General features: G+C 36.9%; 1 protein-coding gene across 1 annotated transcript in view; it reads right to left on the bottom strand.

Annotated features, from left to right (window-relative positions):
• LOC138701493 (synaptotagmin-7-like) overlaps positions 1-20,164 on the bottom strand; it is a 201,282-nt gene that overhangs the window by 8,485 nt on the left and 172,633 nt on the right. Inside the window, exons 6-8 of the mRNA XM_069828411.1 lie at positions 17,924-18,033; positions 15,719-15,878; positions 10,525-10,737 (exon numbers count right to left, since the gene is read on the bottom strand). Of these exons, the coding sequence (XP_069684512.1) occupies positions 10,525-10,737; positions 15,719-15,878; positions 17,924-18,033 (483 nt within the window). The remainder of the gene's footprint in view (positions 1-10,524; positions 10,738-15,718; positions 15,879-17,923; positions 18,034-20,164) is intronic.

A 20,164-nucleotide genomic window follows, 5' to 3' on the forward strand; every position in this document is an offset into this window, starting at 1 on the left:
GATGGGAGGATAATATTAAAATGGATTTGAGGGAGGTGGGGTATGATGATAGAGACTGGATTAATCTTGCACAGGATAGGGACCACTGGCGGGCTTATGTGAGGGCGGCAATGAACCTTCGGGTTCCTTAAAAGCCATTTGTAAGTAAGTAAGTATGTAAGAAGAAGACTTTTCAGTTTCAGCGCTCCCGAGTTGCCAACTGTAACTTAAGAGAATAATTTTATTTTTTGTTTGGTTTTTATTCAGATGGAATAAAGTCCTCCTAGTCACACACACACACACGCACACGCACGCACGCACACTTCTTTATTTTGTAGTCACAGTTTTCCTCCATAAAATATGGACAGAAATTGTGATTTATTAAAGATATGACTTCCGCCATTGATGTAACTACAAACACGTGACAGTAATGTAACAAATTTTGCTCGTAAAATGAAAGAAGAAAAAAGGAGAAATTGACTTCCTTTCTGGGCTTATTAGTCCCCAGAGCTATTCAAGAGATTGATCTATTTCAGAAATGAATAAAATGAAGTTACGTGTGTGTTATTACTGCAGACCGGAATCTTAGCCACTACTCTTTGAAGTTAAGTGAGTAGGCTATGGAGTTTGTGCAGTGAGAGCCAAATGACTTGACGAAGAGTAGTGGCGCGTGGTGCTGTACGATTCGAAAGAGACTAGAGACTACTCTCTGGTTAAGGTCAGAAACCACAGTACACATATAAAAGAATGAAATATTACTTTCACGTGTTAATTTGAACTAGGTTTAAAAATAGCTTAGTTGTCTAGGTCCGACTTGGGAGCCATGTTCAGAACTGCGTGGTCCTTGCGTCTACAGTTATCTTCGCTCCCGGTGGGAGTGCATTTGTGTTGTGTAGTGTGGAGTCAAATAGTGTATGTGTTCTGAAATTCAGTTGTGTGTTGAGGATTTGTTGTGGGTGTGTTTTTGTATATCTGTATAACTAGTCAACTAAGGTATTTTTAAACCTAGTTCAAATTAATACGTGAAAGTAATGTATACATATTTTATTTTATTTCTAAGTGATATAGTGTTAAAAGTTGTGTAATCAAGATGTACTGTGCAAAAGAATTAATTCAAGAGTAGAGCTGTGTTGTGTATTACAAAAGAATAAACATAGTCTTTGCTGTAAACTTTAAATTAAAATGTTACCGCACTATTTCACAGGCACTACTGTTAATGAAATGTTTAAGCCTATATTACATCAATCTTTATTGTAAAATTTTAACTTAAAATGTTACTGTATAGATTTACTGGCTTGCAAAAGAACTCCTGCGGGATAAAATTCCGGCACACCGGCAACGCCGATATAACCTGGGCAGTTGCGAGCGTCATTAAATAAAACCTAATTTAATTTAATTGTTACTGTATCAGAGGCACTATTCTTCACATGTTTAAGTCTATATTACAATAATATTTGATGTAAAATTTTAGTTGAAAATGTTGCTGTTTCATAGGTACCGCTCTTAATGTATTGTTTAAGTCCATTTTAAGATAATCTTTGTTGTAAAATTTTAACTTAAGACACCAGTACAACTGTAACACAGGTACTCCCTCCCTGAATGAAAAGTTTGAGCCTTTATTATAATAATCTTTGCTGTAAAATTTAACTTAGCGTGTTAAGAAACCCCAAAATAAGCCTCGGAACAAAGGCTAAGGGTGCAAATCTGGCTTTCAGGTAGTAGCTCCCTGTAAAACAAGTTTGAATAATTTCAAGGAAAAAGAAAAACCAAGATTCAGGAAATGATAGGACAGAAAGTAGTGAAAAGAATAAGGGTGCGAGTGTAAGTGGAAATCTAGTATGTGAAAGTGAAAGCGTGGGGGGAAAAAATAAAAGAGGAATAGAAGAAGAAATAAATAGAAAGACAGACAAAGACAGAAATAAGGCAGAGACGAACAATAAAGAAAGGTCAAAACCTGCGACAGCTGAAGATATAGCAGAGATATTTGATACGTTAAAAAAAATGTGGATGTGATCAAAAAGTGCAAACAAAGTGAAACTGGAAAAGATCGAGAAGTATAGGGGAGAGAGAAGTGTATAAGCAGATGTGTTGAATAAAATATAAGTAGGCTATTTATAGGAAGTGAGAATAGTGACAATGGATTAAGTGTAAGCAGAATAGTGAGAAAGTGAAAGGGTTAAGAGAAGTGAACAAGTGACAGCATAAAATTAGTACTAACATTTGAACGTTGGAACAGTAAATGAATATAAGAGAAAGAAGGAGAAAAGGTGAAAGAACAAATAGGACAAATAATTCAATATGATAATTTATAGAGATAAATTGAAATTGAGATTTTAGTGAATAGTAGTTAGAGGAGTGTGAAAGTAGTATAGAATATTAGATATATTAGGATTAAGGAACAAATCGAGAATAGCAAACGAAATGTAGGAGAAATACTGAAGGGGAGATCGAACAAGTAATAAAAAAGGTACATAGTGTAATTGGTTGTATTTGTGTAGACGTGTACTGCAAATAATGTGTTATTGTAATAATATGTTAATGGTGGTACCGGATACAGAAATGTGAGGTACACCATTACATGTAAAGAAGTGCTGTGACGAAATATATCATATCATATATCATATCAATTTCAAGGCAAAATTAGTCCCGGGCCGGGTATCGATCTCGGGACCCTTCGCTTAGCGCACGAATGCTCTCCCGATTGAGCTATCCCAGGAACTATACACGTCACTGTCACAATTTTTCCCTTATATCCACACAACTCAAATGGACTGACAAAACGCCAGAACCCAACTTTGAGTGCACACAAATACTTAAGTCATACAGTATTTGTGTCGGGTTTGAGTCGACTGTAGTTGAATTAATTTGATATAATTTTGAGCGCCGCATTGATCGATACTAAAATATCTGTCGCCAAAGATCAAATTTCTGCTGACTTTAAATACAACAAAGCTGTTTCTAACCAAGCGGCATCGTGCACGTTTTACGTCGATGACAGTATTGATGATGTAGAAATAGGTGGTGATTTGTTTCAATGCTGAATGCCATTGTGGATGTGAACAATAATTAATAATATTCCTAATTAGAACTAAAATTTACCGGTAGACATAACCTATATGTATAAATATAAGTTTATTTTACGATTCTTTATGAACTGCGATGCTTATCTGGCGTCAATGACATGAAGGTGATAAAGCCAGCGAAATGACTTCAGCGCCGAAAGTTACCCAGCATTTGCTCTTAATGGGTTGAGGAAAAACCCCGAAAACAACCTCAACAACCAGGTAACTTGTCTCAACCAGGATTTAAACCCCGGCCTGCTTGTTTCACAGTCAGACATGCTAACCATTACTGGGTATACAGCGGTGGACTAGAATTATATATATTAGAAAGCAGTTTTATGCTGAAGTACGACAATTTTCATATGTTGGTATGACGGTTCCAATTCCTGTATCTGGCAACCCTGGTCAAGTGTCCGAAGACAGGCCTGGACCCCACAAGTGAACCAACAAGGCATCACTCATGAGACAACTAGGCCTAGAGATAATAACATAGGATGACCAGTTCCTTTCCCTCTCCATTGCATACATCGCCGACTAGCTACATATTACACTAATCAGACTTCAGATGTATCGCATACAAACAATTGTTCTTTCTCTGACACATAAGTGAGATGTACTGCCTAGTAATAGGTGTAACCTACATATCAGCCAGAACCTCAATCAGAGTTTCCTTCTTATTATATATACTTTCAAAATTAGTTTGAAGAGAGTTCTACTGCACAATGGGAATATAATTTCATCCCAATTGTCTATGCTAGTATTACTAGAGAGTTTTGATGATAGTTTGAAAAATACACTTATATTACGATGAAAGAGTAATGGAACAGAGAAAAATTCTCTCCGGCACCGGGATTTCAGCTTTACGTGCTGATGCTTTATCCACTAAGCCACACCGGATACTCATCCCGGTGTCGGACAGAATCGTCTCAGTTTAAGTTCCAACTCTTGTGTTCCCTCTAATGGCCGCCCTCTGCACTACGTCATAGATGTCTATGAACATAGGATTGAAGTCCACACATGTGCTGAGGTGCACTCGTTATGAGTGACTAGTTGGCCGGGATCCGACGGAATAAGCGCCGTCTTAAATCACGAAGTGATTTACGCATATCATATATATTATTTTAATGTACCGAAGTACATATGATATTTCCATGCAGATATTCTGCGACATATGATTCTGTCCGACACCGGGATGGGTATCCGGTGTGGCTTAGTGGATAAAGCACCAGCACGTAGAGCTGAAAACCCGGGTTCAAATCCCGGTGCCGGAGAGAATTTTTCTCTGTTCCATTATCTTTCATCGTATGATGACGCAGAATATCTGCATGGAAATATCATATGTACTTCGGTACATTAAAATAATATATATGATATGCGTAAATCACATCGTGATTTAAGATGGCGCTTATTTCGTCGGATCCCGGCCAACTAGTCACTCATAACGAGTGCACCTCAGCACATGTGTGGACTTCAGTCCTACGTTCATAGACTCTATGACGTAGTGCAGAGGGCGGCCACTAGAGGGAACCCAAGAGTTGGAACTTAAACTGAGACGATTCTGTCCGTCACCGGGATGGGTATCCGGTGTGGCTTAGTGGATAAAGCATCAGCACGTAGAGCTGAAAACCCGGGTTCAAATTCCGGTGCCGGAGAGAATTTTTCTCTGTTCCATTACTCTTTCATCGTATGATGACGCAGAATATCTGCATGGAAATGTCATATGTACTTCGGTACATTAAAGTAATATATACTTATATTAATTTAATACAATGAGCATAAATGAAATATTTGTGTCGATCTGAAAATAATTGGTTATGCAACGAGACTTTACCAAGTATGGATGTTTCTTATGTGGATTGAATAGTCGTGATAGAAATTTCCATTAAATAAGAAAGAGTTCTCTTACTTGGCCTTAATGAAATTGGAAAGTGGGAGAAAAATATATATTAGAGCAGCGTTTCTCAAACTTTTTTGAAGTGGGGATCACTTTTTAAAGTCAGAGCAGTTCCGCGGACCACCTTACTCTTGTTCCCTTCGAAAGAAAACTGATCATTTTCGTAACATATTTTAATGCCAGTATAATTATATTTTAAAATTTTTATGAATTCGGGTGGTCCCTGGCTGAGTTACAGGCGCGGCGCCAGATGTGCAGGGAAAAGATGTCGAGAAACACCACGTATATAGTGCTTTAAATCCCTTTTTTGTTGCTGAGAGTAGAATGGGAATTCGATAGACGGATAGGGTAATAATTTCATAAAATGCAGTACTGGGAGAAAAAGTGAAATTCTATTGCCATGTGTCATTTCGAAACGCTGAGATTTTAAGCTATAGTGTGATACGCAATTCGTTTGAATTTTATTTTTTCTTCTGTCTTTTTTGAAGGACCACAAGGGCAGACCTCGAGGATTACAGATGGTCCGCGGACCATAGTTTGAGAAACGCTGTATTAGAGCGTGAGAAACTGATGGCTAGTTAAGATGTGCTTCTTCTCCCTCTTTACATCAAGCTAGGCCTTATTAAACAATTTGTAAAGGCCAACTGGAAGGGGGTCATACATCATTAAAAAAATTCCTCGTCTTTCTGCAGCAAACATAAAGGAAAGAGTGTTTGTTCGCCCCAAAATTAGAGAACTTCAGCAAGACTCAAATACGAAGTATACCTAACATCGAAAGAAAAACGAGCATGGACATTTTTTAAGAATGTAACTGGAAACTTACTGTGAAGAAGAAGAAGAAGAAGAAGAAGAAGAAGAAGAAGAAGAAGAAGAGCTATAGAAAAGCGGTACGAGGGAAAGTGGACACCTACAATGCTTGCTGATTACTGCTGAAATAGTATATTAAACAGAAAAGATATTCATCACACAAGAAAAAAATAAGACCTTCTATAAATTTTGGGGAATAGAAACGTATTTTTGTTCAAATTTCCTAATTTTCATTAAGTTTTTTGTACGGCAGATGATATATGTTGTAGTTTTTCTGTTGAATAATGTATTAAATGCTGTTTTACATACTGTAATTTTAAGCATGATTAGAATAGTAATACAGATGGTCGTACTGAAAGTCATGAGCAATACATTACTATAATTTCAATTTCAACAATGTAGCAAAAACGATTACATGATCATAATCTACAGACTTTACACTATGTATTGACATATTGTGACATCATTAACTTCTATTATGTGATCACAGGCAATGTTTGCGAAATGGTCGACAACGATGGTTCGTTTCGACAGCGTGCTGTTAAAGAAGAAAAATCTGCTGCTGAAATTCACCTCAGACTTCAGCGTGCATACGGAGATGTGTGCATGGGCGCCAGCAGTGTTAGGAGATGGGTGAAACATTTCGAAGATGGGAACACGAGCATCCAAGGTGAGCCTCGTAGCGGTCGCCCTCGAACTGCCTCCACGGAACGTAACAAGGAAAGAGTTGATGAGTTCTGGGTTGCATTTTGGTTGAATTTCTTGAAACTGGACAGACCATGAATTCTGTTCGATATATTGAGACAGTTTTGAAGCTCCGTCGTGCATTGTGCGAGAAACGCCCTGGGAAGAAGATCATCCTGCAATACGATAACGCGTGACCGCACACTGATCGAGTCACCGTGGAGAAAATCAGAATATTTGGGTGGGAAATTCTTCCGCAATCTCCCTAAGTCCCGAATTGGCACCCTCCGACTACCATTTTTTCGGTTCTGTAAAGGAGCAGCTGCGAGGCCAACGCTACGAGACGCTGGAGGACATCCGGAAAACAGTGCGTAAGTGTCTTCGGGAAGATGGAACGGACTTCTACAGCAAGGGAATTTTCAAACTTACAGAACGACGGGGATAATGTGTGCAAAGAAATGGAGACTATGTTAAAAAGTGACAGAAAAATCTGTAAATTAAGATGATCCTACCTGGTTTATCTAAAACATAAAAATTAAGATTTATAACAATGGATTGCTCATGACTTTCAATATGACCCTCGTAGTTACAATTTTGTCGATATCAATATACGATGTGAAAAATATTTGAAAAAAAAAACTGAAAACCCAAGAACTATGTAGGCTACCTGACAGAGAAAGTCTGAATACAAATTCGAATTCAGCGCACACATTTCTGTAAGAATCACAAAACTGTTACTCCAGAAAAAAATAATTTTATTTTATTTTTTTATTTTTTATTTTTTTTTGTAGAACAATGTAACCAACTAAAAAGAAACAATAAAAATAAAAAGTAGCTTCAGGGTGAGGTGTATGAAATGCGGTGACGCCGAGTGGAGACGGTTATTTATTATCGCTTTTCTGTACAACTCTCACGATTGTGCCCCTAATCGGGTAAACTTGCTAAACGGGGGATGCTTATAGCGCTCCTCGCTTCTTTCCGTGGCCGCTTATTGATGTTAGGGGAGTGATTGGTTATGGACTTCTGTGCCATCTCCACAGTATCTTCGGTCCTGAAAAGGGTCACTCATTCATATCATTTCTACATTCTGGATTGTACACATAATAAAACATCCTGTACGACCTACATGCTGATGGACAGTCACCCTTCCCCTCGGTGCACACTTACACACAGACACAGAGACACATACACGTAACATCTCTTGATTTCCTATTTTTCTACGCCTATTTATTTTAAAATATTTTTCAAAAAGTATAGATAATGGTAAAATATTATACCTCGAAATATTTATAATTCATAAAATTATATCTTACGAAATCATTAATCACCAATAACGTACGTACGTTCACAAATTAATACGCTGGTAACTGACTAGAAAAAATGACAGGAAAATTGAGGAAGTCCTTGTGATTGCGTGTAACGTCTATAAAGAATTAGGATAAATTAATACAATTTTACAATTTGCTGTAGTATATCTAAGCAAAGGAAAGGAATAAACAAGGAATAACAGCCATCCCTCCAAGTAGAATGTACTATTAAGAGGTCAAGACTTAGTAAAGACCTGTTTTTGAACAACAGTAGTATAAGCACATGAGAATATCCCGTAAATATTTATTGTTGTTACTTATCCATCTGTATGCGAATAATGCCAAGCTTGTATTAACTTTCTATAGCTATGTATGTATGATCAGGCATTTGTTTCTTGTCCATACCAAGGCACAACTGAATAACATTATTTTTTTTAATATATTGCAACCCTTTCTCCCCCCCCCCCATGGATTATAATAAATTATTCCAAGTTGATTATGTATATATGCGAACTCCCGTCTTTGTATGAATAGACTTGTTCACATTGTTGAGTTTATCGCATGGCTAACGAGAAAGACAGGCTACAGCGCGAATCGGAGTCACATGATTATCATGGTCTAGTCATGGTCATCGTGATAATCGCCTAATATAAATACATGTTCAAAGTTCTAAAAAAAGAAAGGAATTGCTATATTAAACTCATGTGAAACATGCACTTATATACAGGGCTCCTACAAAAGATCTTTCCAGTTTCGAACACATCTAATTTACGTTCTATGAATCTGAGGTGCAAGAAAATAGTACCAATGCAAAGAGTCAATCAAAAAGTTTATTTCCTTGCCTTAAAGATCTTCCATGTGTCCCCCCTCCATAACACGGCACACATCAAGCCTATAGTGAAGTTCCATGTAGATATGCGGATTTTTCGACCACTAGATTCTGAGATTGCGATTTCATCCGTACCGACTACAGTTACTGCAAGCCCTAAAAACAGACGACAGAGTGCATAAGTATGCAGACATTAATTGAAAACGATTATGAATTTATTCATTTCGTGGTGTTTTCTGACGAAGCCACTTTTCGTCTTTCTGGTAAGATGAACAGACATAACCTCAGAATCTGGGGGTCGGAAAATTCGCATACCTACGTGGAACTTGATTATAGGCTTAATGTGTGCCATATTACCAAGGGGGCCATATGGAACATCTTTAAGGCAAGGAACTAAACTTTTTGAGTTTCTCTTTCCATTGGTACTATTTTCTTGCACCTCAGATTCATAGAACGTAAATGACATGTGTTAGAAACTGGAAAGGTCTTTTGTAAGAGTTCTGTATAAACTTCTTCAATGTTGGTCATGTTGTGACTAAGAATGTCACGTCGCGCCGTAGCCTGTCTCTCGTTAGCCACGTTTTATCGGATGTGACGTAAGCATTTCCGTGGCAACCGAAGTCGTATTTTCATTTCACGAAATCCTTTCATTTTTTCTGTTCATACCTATACGTTAGGTTTACCTCTGAGATTCTGGCTGATATGTACACCTATTATCAGGCAGAACATGTCACTTGAAGATAATTATTTACCTCTGAGATTCTGGCTGATATGTACACCTATTATCAGGCAGAACATCTCACTTGAAGATAATTATGTTTCAGAGGAAGAACAATTGTTTTTATACATATGAAGTCTGATTAGTGTAATAGATAGCTAGTCAGCGGTGTATGCAATGGAGGGGGGAAAGGAAATGACGACTCTATCCATTATCTTCTGGCTTCGTTGCCTCATGAGTGATGCCTTATGGCGTTATTTATGAGGTTCAGATCTGTCTTCGGACAGTTGACTAAACAACATATTTACAGGTCGAGTATAGAGATTACATGTCAAAACTAGTTGAAATCACTACAAAAAAATTGTTTATTATATATTTAATATTATGAGTCATCTTGAAGCATTCAAACGTTGCAGTCACAACCATGTAGGTATTACAGCTTATACTGCTTCTGTGGCTTAGCGCTAGCATGCTGGTCTTTCATCTAGATAGCGCGGGTCCGATCTCCGAGCGGTGGACAAAACAGACGTTTCAGACTTTTTCTCGGGGCATTCTCGTTTCTCACTTTCATTCCATCAACATTTTTCACCTCCCCTAATTTCACCTATCAATCTTGGAGGTGATACGGTTTACCATGCTGATATAGGCTTTAAGGGCAGGGGCTCCGGATCCTGGATTATATCAGATACTCGTCTGGGATGGAACCTGGCTCTGTCAGGGTTGAGGCAGAAAGCCTACCTGTCAGCATCACATTCAGGAATACACTCCGACCAGCTGTCGGACTGGAACATATAAGATATACAATGGGCTACTTTGAGCCTAAGTGTAAGGCTCCATCAAGAATTCGACCCTTGAAAAGCCAGCCAGTTTATGGCACTCGTAGAGATCCAGCGATTATGTAACTACACTCACGCTACCACGTTACTTGTTAGGATATGTTAGCCGAACGGCTATAGCATCGGCTTTCCACGCTGGTAATCAGAGTTCGAATCCCGGTGGGCGATGTGAAATTTATATTGGACAAAGACATTGTTATATATGGTATATTTTCGCGGAATACTCCCGTTTTCCCTATCGGAGTTCCATTAATCATCATACGGTGCTTACCAGTAGTTTGCCTCCCATGGTGAGCCGAGGGCAACGCCTAATGACGCAAAATCAAGTACCCGCTATTGTATAAAGAAAACTGACTACACGCTGCTTGTCCAGTGAAACAATGGGAACGCGTTATATGATCCCTTTACCTGCGAGTACAATTCGACCAATGAGCTCATCGCGCCCAATATTGTCGAAGTCCATCACGACGACTTCTAGCGAACTGTCCTCCACGTTCGTGTACGTCACGTTGAAAGTGAAAGCCTCATTGAAAACGGGGTTGAGGGTGCACTTGACGATCTTTGTTTTCCTCTTCTCCACCCTCCTATCTGGGCATTTGAGGCACAGTTTCACGTAGGGATCTGAAAACAAAAAATCATCTTTCAATTCACACCTTGAAAGCGATATCTTAAAAATAACTAAGAAACGTGAGTGTCCTCAAGTTGGCAAATATAGTACTTTCTGGTGTGATTTGCGAGTTATAATCATTTTCGTTCTTAGTATTTTGGTCACTTAGTTATTTAGTCCCTTGGTCAGTTTCGTAATTTTATATTTCGGCACCTGAGAATCTTCGTCCACATTAGTTCTGTCCACTAAAAAAAAAAAAATGTGGCCTTTGTACTGTATAGGCTAATTTTTGTCCACATGCAAATCAAAATAATGTAAAAAAAATGGAATTCTTTCTTCCTTTCACCATCCTCAGCAACCTAAACAATGGCTTTATTCACAGCATTGAATAAAAAGTTGTTGTGCGAGATCGTGCGTATTTGCTTGGTTTCCGCACAAAACCAATCCGCGGAAAGTCTAAAATTCCACATTCAGTATTCCCAACCTAACACACATAACAATTTCCCTCTTCTTACCGCTTAAGTGACATATTGATTTTACTGCTTTAGGCTTTTAACATTATTTTTTAGAGACGTTCAATATAGTAATAATTATAAATTGGAAACTTTCCATTGCAATTTCACCTAAATTGCACTGTTAATTATTGTTTTTAAATATTTGCAAAAATTAAGTAAACTCTACAACTCCACTAAAGTTACTGCATTCGTGATGCAAGTAACATTAAGGAAGCCGTGAAAAAATCAACAAGATTCCAGACTCATCATAGACTAGGGAAAAAAAAGACAGACGTATATCACGGCCTGCTGGAGTATAGTAAACACAGAAAACATTTTAAAGTAACAATGTTGAAGATAGATATTTTTGTTTTGTAAATTTGCCGTCATTGAACAGAAACCAAGATGGAGATTTCATTGCAACTAATTAGAAATTCCTCTTTCAGGTATGTAATAAACGATCTTCGCACAAAATAATGTACGATACACGAGCGGTATGTTTTCTTTCAATTCTCGGAAATTAAAAAAGCTCAACTACGTCTCGCTTTTTCAAACTTTTCCTCGAGCATGAAAACTTCAACATACCGCTCTTGTAACGCATATTACTATTAATTCACATGCGAATTAATTTTTTTAATCACGCTGTCCATGACAACCAACACATTAGCAACCTTAAAATCCATACATTCATTCGTTCATTTATAACTTCCTCACAAACAACACATTACAAACAAGATTTGTTCTAAAATCCATACGCAGCTGAAAGCATGAAGGGTTGAGAGGGGAGAATAGGAGATGCCAGCGAGCTTGAAGGGGCAAATTCGAAGGAGCTGGATAGATCCGCTACTTCAAAGCAGACTTCGGTTCTTGTCACGCTCGACAAACTTGAACAGAACATAGCGCTTGAAATGCACGACACTAATATAAACCATAGCCTACGTATGCCATGTATTGTGAAGAGATGTAAAATTACCTGGGGGCATTTCTGAAGGTACCATCGGAGAATATTGTCACTCCTAGCAAGTATTCTTATGTAGTTTGCAGTATATAATATTACTCTCCCATTAGAATCATACAGTATTTACTAAGCCTACTGTCATAGACAAAGTTTTTCATTAGACTTTCACAGTGCATGAATGAATGATGGTTACCTCCTTTAAATCAGCAGGAATATATTGGAGGTCTTATCCCGTTTTGTTGTAGGCTTATAAATCGTTTTAAAACATTCTTCTTGGGCATTTTTACTACCACTTCTCCGTTTTGCACATCTGATGTACCTACCTTATATAATTTTTACTAGCATTTCTCCGTTTTGCACATCTGATGTACTTACTTTCTATAATCTCGCTAGGATTCTTGTTAGGGGAATATCTTGCCAAATATTTTATGTTCTGAACAACTTCTTTCGGCTATATTTTTGCACTATCTGGTGGATGAAGATGTGCATCTAAATTACGTTGATAGATGATGGCATGTTCCTATCTAAATTTTGTAGTACATCTTGAATTGCATGTTGATCTGTTTCCGCGACGCCAGTATTTTTTCGTGTGATTTCTGGTACAGGAGTAATGCCAATAATAATATCCTTCATTTATAAGTATATTATGAGTTTATTGTTTTTAGACATTACTTTCTTCGGAGCCATTGTAGGTCTTATACAGTGCACAAGAATTTAAAATATGATTTGAAAAGTGAATATTAGTAATGTAGCCACATGTATCCACGGTTACAACAGTAACAATATATTCCATTATTTTGACTTCATTGCTCCCAAGATTTATTTAACAGATACCGGTACTTAGTTTGATATTTGTAGATAGGCAATCGACTAATAGACGGCGAACGAATAAACGTAATTTACATTTATTGAAGAGACAAACATTTACTTTCACGAAAAATGAATCGAGACGATCTTGAAGTGGAATAACGTAAGCGAACATTTGAACGATGGACAAAATTTTTGCGCGAAATTTCCGTTGATCGTATGTACAGAGCTATTATTATCACAGGTCCCAGAAAAGAGCAGCCGGCCGGCCAGCTGCGTGGTTTCCGCCGCGCGCATAACCATTTCTCCGGCGCTTCTCCAATATATAACAGTACTAACAATAAATGTTCAATAATTTGGACTTATCACGCTCACAGTCGTTGCTGAAAATGGCCGCCACACACAACTGACATCTTCTGATAAACGAATGAACAACACTTTGAAGTTCCACATCACTGATAGCTTGGATTTCTTCTCGTATATAGTCTTTCAGTTCATCTATAGAATGAGGATTTTTCCTATAAATCCTACCTTTTAGTGTTCCGCATAAATAAGAGCCACAGAGTGTTATATCTGGGCTTCGTGGAGACCACAAATTATTACTGATTAGTCTCGTACCGAAAATATGCCTCAATTCCCTCATTAACACGACAGCTGTATGAGCAGTGGCGGAATCTTGTTGGAAATAAACTGACAATCGTTCCGCGTAAGAACACTACGTTTTCTGCTTGATTTTCAATTCTTCACTGAGTCTGTTTCTTTAAATCTTTTAGTGAATCGTCTAAAAGTTTTGGCATAAGGCACAAGTCTGTTTGGAAACTTTATTCGAAATTTTCGTCTTGTTTTCGCACACGACATTCTGTCTTTTATGTACGTATTGTACATATACACACATTCACACAATGAGAATTTGTTGCTAGGCATTATCTAAATACACAATAATCACTAAACTTTATACACTAACGTTGTACACTTGAAGAATTGAGAGTTTCATTGCACGACTTCTAAGCACACTAAATGCCATATGGCTACTGGAGATCGATTGCGCGGGACAAACGGTTAGCGCGCGGCGGAAACCACGCAGGGCATGGCCGACTGGCCTGCCGCTCTTTTCTGGAACCTCTGATAATAATAGCTCTGTATATGGAACGTACCCGAAACCGATTTACAGTTTCGCAATCATATTTAAGGGATGTAATTTGGAAAAATAAATACATTAACATAGAAAGCAAGATCAGAATATATAAAACGTGTGTAAGGCCAGTATTAACATATGCAACTGAAACTCGAGTAGAAACAAAAAAAAACTGCAAAAGTGATGACAACAATAGAAATGAGGACATTACGAAGCATTGCTGGCGTTACGTTATATGACAGACAGATGAATGATGAGATTAGGATAAAATATGGAGTGCAGGATGTGACAAAATGGATCAAGACTAGAAGAAAAGGGTGGAGGGACCATGTATTAAGGATGACGGAAGACCGACTCCCGAAAATCGCAATAAAAGGAAAGTTGGACACCCCAAGACCTTTGGGACGACCCGCTAAACGGTGGAAGGAAAGTTGGACACCAACATCGGATTAAGACATCAAAGTTGGAAAATACAGAATTTATCCTAAAATATGAGGAAGAAGAAGAAGCAATGATTTCTTTTACTTACATGTTGAATATGGTATTACTGGTTATAAATATTCCTTTGAATAAATTATCCAAAATACGTAATATAATTGAAATGACTTAATATGTATCTGAATAATATGAACTTTCTTTTCCTGGATCGCACACGAAAGACATTCCTTGTAGTTCCAAAGGTAAGACATTTGACTTCATTCATAGGCTACAATTTACGGCTAAAGTAGGTATATGCAATTAATTTTGCACAAAGTTCATATAAATTATATATGTATATAGATGTTCTAATTATTTCTTATAATATTTTAATTTACGAAAATCAACATTAAAAGAATTATAAATATTAAAATTTATTAGGCCTTGCTCGAGCATAGCAATTATTAAAAACGTTAAGGTCCAGTGATGCTCGCACAATAAACAAGGTGCATTCTCTTCAAAATCTCAGCTATCTGCATCTTTTGGCTAGAGAGCTCGGCACTTTGATAAATTTCACAACAAAAATATAAATAATTCATTTTGCATAATAATATCACTTATCAAAGACCTATCACTTTGCTCTATTTTATTCTACGTAATACAGAAAATCGCGAAGAAAAACGTTTGCCAAACCTTGAAGTAGATCTTCACTGTGTGATTTTTATTTCGAATTATTACCCATACATTTTTACTAACAATTGTAATATTTTCATCTTTCCAGGATAAATTGACTATTAGATAATGAATATGAACAAAATCCGACCGATATTTAGGAAAAATCGCTATATAGGCTACAGATTGAAGATGGCATACTCAAAGTCACTTTTCGGTATTATAAGTTCTGAAAACGTATATTTCCGTGAAAATCTTGAAAATGCTTATTTTTGCATCATCAGAATACTTTGTTTTATCTTTCGTAACTAATGTAGTCTATGTAGTTTCGATTTTCCAACGACAAACAAGCAATAATAAAATGCAAGGAGCTATAAAGCAGCCAATAGGCCTATGTAGAATGTTTCTGGACTTAAGATCACGTGATTAATTAATTTGACTTAAAATTTTCTTCCGAAGCTTATAGTTTGCAAACTGTCACTTTTATGTTCAAGTCTACGTCAAGATATTACCTGACTTGAGGTTGATGTCCATGGAGCGCAGATCCCACGCCTTGAGGATGGTGACTGTCAGACTATCGTTGGGCGTGTAGCACAGAGACATGAGCAGGTCGCCGTACTCTGTGGCTGGTCTCAGAGGCTCACAGAACGACTGCTTCTCCAATAGGTCCACCTGTCACATCATCATTGTTATTAGTAGTGCCCGGCTTCCTAAGTCATTAAATAATCCGTTCCTTTATTGAAAATGAACAATGTCGTCGATTTGCGGTTCTGATATGGTTATAATTGAAGGGTTCAGAGCCATAGTGAGAAAGCAAGGGTTAAAGTTAAGTGAATACCATAGTTTAATGAAGATTGACATATCGTTTAGTTTTAATGTGTATACTTTATATTACTTGCTATATGTTTCCATTGAATTACGGTAATAACTTCATTTTAACCATTTTTCTACTGTTTTAGTAAATGGCGCTTGGTCCACTATGGTTCTGAACCCTTCAATTGAGTTTAATTTTACAAATTTTTACATATTCTTAGTAATATTAAATAGTTTACATATTATGTAAAGAATGTACGATAACATTTTTGTACATATCTAAGCAATAATTCAAAAATTTTAAATTACATTTAAATTCGTTTTCTTTGTCAGATGTTAGTAAAAGAAGTGGCGCATTTCCTTTCATATGTAATAGAAAATATTTCGATTGCTAAAGTTGGCTTAAGAGAATAGTTATTTTAAAACTGGGTATTCCTATACTTTGTCTGTAAAATACAGTAGTTATGATTGGACTAATCCTTTCTCAGAACTTAAGATGGCCAGGTGCGCCGGTCATTTAACCTTGTTTCAAATATGAAGCAGGTTATTAGTGAGGAGTTCGGGTCGGGTGTCATGTAAGTCAAAATACCATTATGTGTGCAAAAGAAAAATATTTTTCTAGGAAATCTCTAGGCACAATAAAAATCAAAGAATGTGGCAGCATCTGCATGCTATCAGCGTATTCCGAATCTCACCGGACCTGTGGACAACAGTGACATCACGCTGCAGTGAAATAGGAACAAAACTGCTGACACATGGCCGGAGTGTGATATATGCCGTGCTCCACTTACGGTGGAACATATTTTATTGCATTGCAGGAAATAGGACCGTGTCCGTCGACACTGTATGGAATTCGGCCGACTCTACGTGACCTCTTGGAAATGATTTTAATTGTACAAAATGCAGTTCTGAGGTTTTTATTGAATACAGAACTTGACAGGTGATTTAGTTTATTGACCTGTTTTACTTATCCTCCGGATCCTTTACATCCGGAGGTTACATTTGTTGTTTTAAATTTGATTTTACATAGTTGACATTTCGGATCTTTTACATCCGAATATTTTATAAAATTTTATTGTTTTGAAATGTGCTATACAATTTATCTCTGGTGGTCTTAGTTTTACGAGTATTATTTTATTGGTTCGTTTTGAATACTACCTAGGGTCGGAGAATTGCTCACTTTTATGTTTCTTTACAAATCACCTTGTGTACCTCGTGTTTACCGTGACAACGCTTTTTAGTTCTTTTCAGCATTCTGATTATTGTATTAATTGTGTCTTTATTTTACGAAGAATTTTAGATAAGGGCGCAAATAATCATAGTCGCTGACACGCCTTTTTTTTAACCCAACTAACTAACTAACTAACTAACTAACTAACTAACTAACTAACTAACTAACTAACTAATTAACTGAAACTCTTTAACTTCGTCACAAACAGTGGAATTATTTCTCACAGACCTGGACCCCCTGTTACAACTCTCGGGGTTATTTGTCACAGACTTCGTCTACCTGTTATTCACCTATATCACAGACCTCGTGGTTGTCGTAGACTTCGGCCTACTTGTCACAGACCTCCGGGCTACCTGTCTCTTTACTATTTCCTGATAATTTGAAAGTATTATTGGTAGCAATGACAAATCGATAGTTAAAATATCGAACAAATACTATTGAAATAAAAAGCGGTAAATTGGTGAAACACTCCTGCAACAAGTAGGATATATCTGAACGTTAAAGATTATAGCTGCGAATATAAATCAAAATTGCAGATGCTGTGAAGTTTTGAAATGAATTTTGTAAAAATATACTGAAAATTTGTTTTAGTATGACCAACGTCCCATTTATGTCTGTCGGCTTTCTTAGCTATTCTTTCCGGAAGTTCACACCGCTCCTGGGCGTCACTAACCTGCCAGAGTGGGAGTAGAACCTCGCCTATGGAGTCATCCCTGGTGATGCGGTCGTAGTCGAATACGTGAAGCTGAAGGACCTGCGTCTGCAGCTTCTCAAGAGGAATATCTGCAACATCGCCATTTCATGGTTCAAAGGTACTCAATATAGATGGGATGATGTCAGGCATCTTGATACTCTGTAGCCGATACAAATACCACCGATACTTTTCATGTTAGATGTTTAAAATTTTTTCCACTTCATCGGTTAAAAATATGAACTCTAAAATATCGCAAAATTAAGCAAGCTTTCGAATAAACATGACATATAATATTGTCTGTCATTTAATTTATAAATTCCACACATGTGGAGTAACGGTCAGCGCGTCTGACTGGGGAAACCAGGTGGCCCAGGTTCGAATCCCGGTCGGGGCAAGTTACCTGGTTGAGGTTTTTCCGGGGTTTTCCCTCAACCCAATACGAGTATCTTTCGGTGCTGGACCCTGGACTCATTTCACCGGCATTATCATCTTCATTTCATTCAGACGCTAAATAACCTCAGATGTTGATACAGCGTCGTAAAATAACCCAATAAAATAAATAAATGAATAAATTATAAAACAAAATATTCATTTTAAAAAGCTAAAATAAACTTAATTGCTTAAAGAATAAAATTATTTGCATATTACAACTGTTACGCTACAGTACGTGGTGGGTGGTGGTGCATGGCCGCTCTTAGTTGGTGGAGCGATTTGTCTGGTTAATTCCGATATATCTAGAAATGAAGACTTTTCCACTATTTTGTATATGTCAGAAATTTTCTTCGGATTTCTTACTCTTCGTTTAAATATATCATCGTCTGTTGCTAAAATTAGTCGTGGGCTACAATTTATAGCAATCTTTCTGAAAAGTTTCTTTTAATAATTTAGAAATATTTTGTTTGAAATTAGACTTAATTTTAAGAAAAACGAGGGCTAGTTTTTTCAAAGGGGGCCTAAGGTAAATTTCAAAACTATTTCTCTTTTAGTTCAAATTTTTAAGTATTCGATTCCCTAATTGAAATACTTTGTTTTGTTAATTATTTTAACGTAGTCTACTTCTGGTGGCAACTGGAAGCTAAATTCATGTAAAATTATTTTAAACAATGAAGACAGAATATAATTTGTGACAGAGGATTCAGAAGTTACGCTATCAAACGAAACAGAAACAAATTATATTCACTTAGATCCAATAATAATAAAAACAGCAATTTGAGATTTAACCAACAAAACCAGAGAGAAGGATTACCAGCAGAACTGATTAAATGTGACTGAGATGAATAAAATTAAACGTGTGTAAATGGAGAATATACACAAAATTATTGAAAAGTTGGATTTACATCAGTTATATATAAGAAAGAGGAAGAAATATGTACAAATTATAGACGGATTAGTGTCATAAGTATGTTAATTAGATTATACAGTCTTATTGTTAAGTTTTACTGGAGGAGGAATTTAGAGATAAAGAAACTGAAGAACAAGCTGCTATCAGGGCAGGACGCTCCACAATCGACAATATATTTTGGATTAAACAGCTAATTAGAAAAGGATAATTTGGGAATAACCTTTACGCTTATTTTTCATAAACTTTGAGGAAGTTTACAATAGTATGTCAGTAAAAATTATGGGAGGCACTGGAGTAAATAGAAGTAAATACGACACTTACAGTTGCACTAAAACAACTAGACCTATCAATAGTAACTCCAAAATTAAAGCTGGTAAAAGGTCTTTGAAGCAGTTACTAGTTATGACAAGAGCTTTTCTAATATTATTTAAATATATTTAGAATACGCTCTTTCAAGTTGGAAGAAGAAAATATGCAATTGCGGGATTATTTATTATTATACAATTTAAATTTCGTCGATGACCAAGTGGTAATAGCATAGGCTCAAGATGATTTAGAATATTATTTGTTAAAAAAAATTGGAGGAGCAAGAAAAGTGAGGCTTTAATATACACTTAAACAAAACAAAATACAGTTATAAGGCAATTGAAGACAGTCCGCAAAATTTGATCCTGGAAGAAGAAGAGGAAAAGAAGAAAATACAGGGTTGTTTCTAATCTCTGATAACAATTTTGGAATGACGTCATGTGCGTGAGGAGTCACACGGCAACTGAACTGTGGTCAGAGGTGACAGACCAGTAGTGAGTGATTTCACAGTCAGAGTGCACGGTGTCTCACAGCACCAATGCCCAAGAAAATTGAGCCTTTTTGGGAGGGGT

Source organism: Periplaneta americana, chromosome 6, assembly GCF_040183065.1.
Source record: "Periplaneta americana isolate PAMFEO1 chromosome 6, P.americana_PAMFEO1_priV1, whole genome shotgun sequence".
Taxonomy (NCBI): domain Eukaryota; kingdom Metazoa; phylum Arthropoda; class Insecta; order Blattodea; family Blattidae; genus Periplaneta; species Periplaneta americana.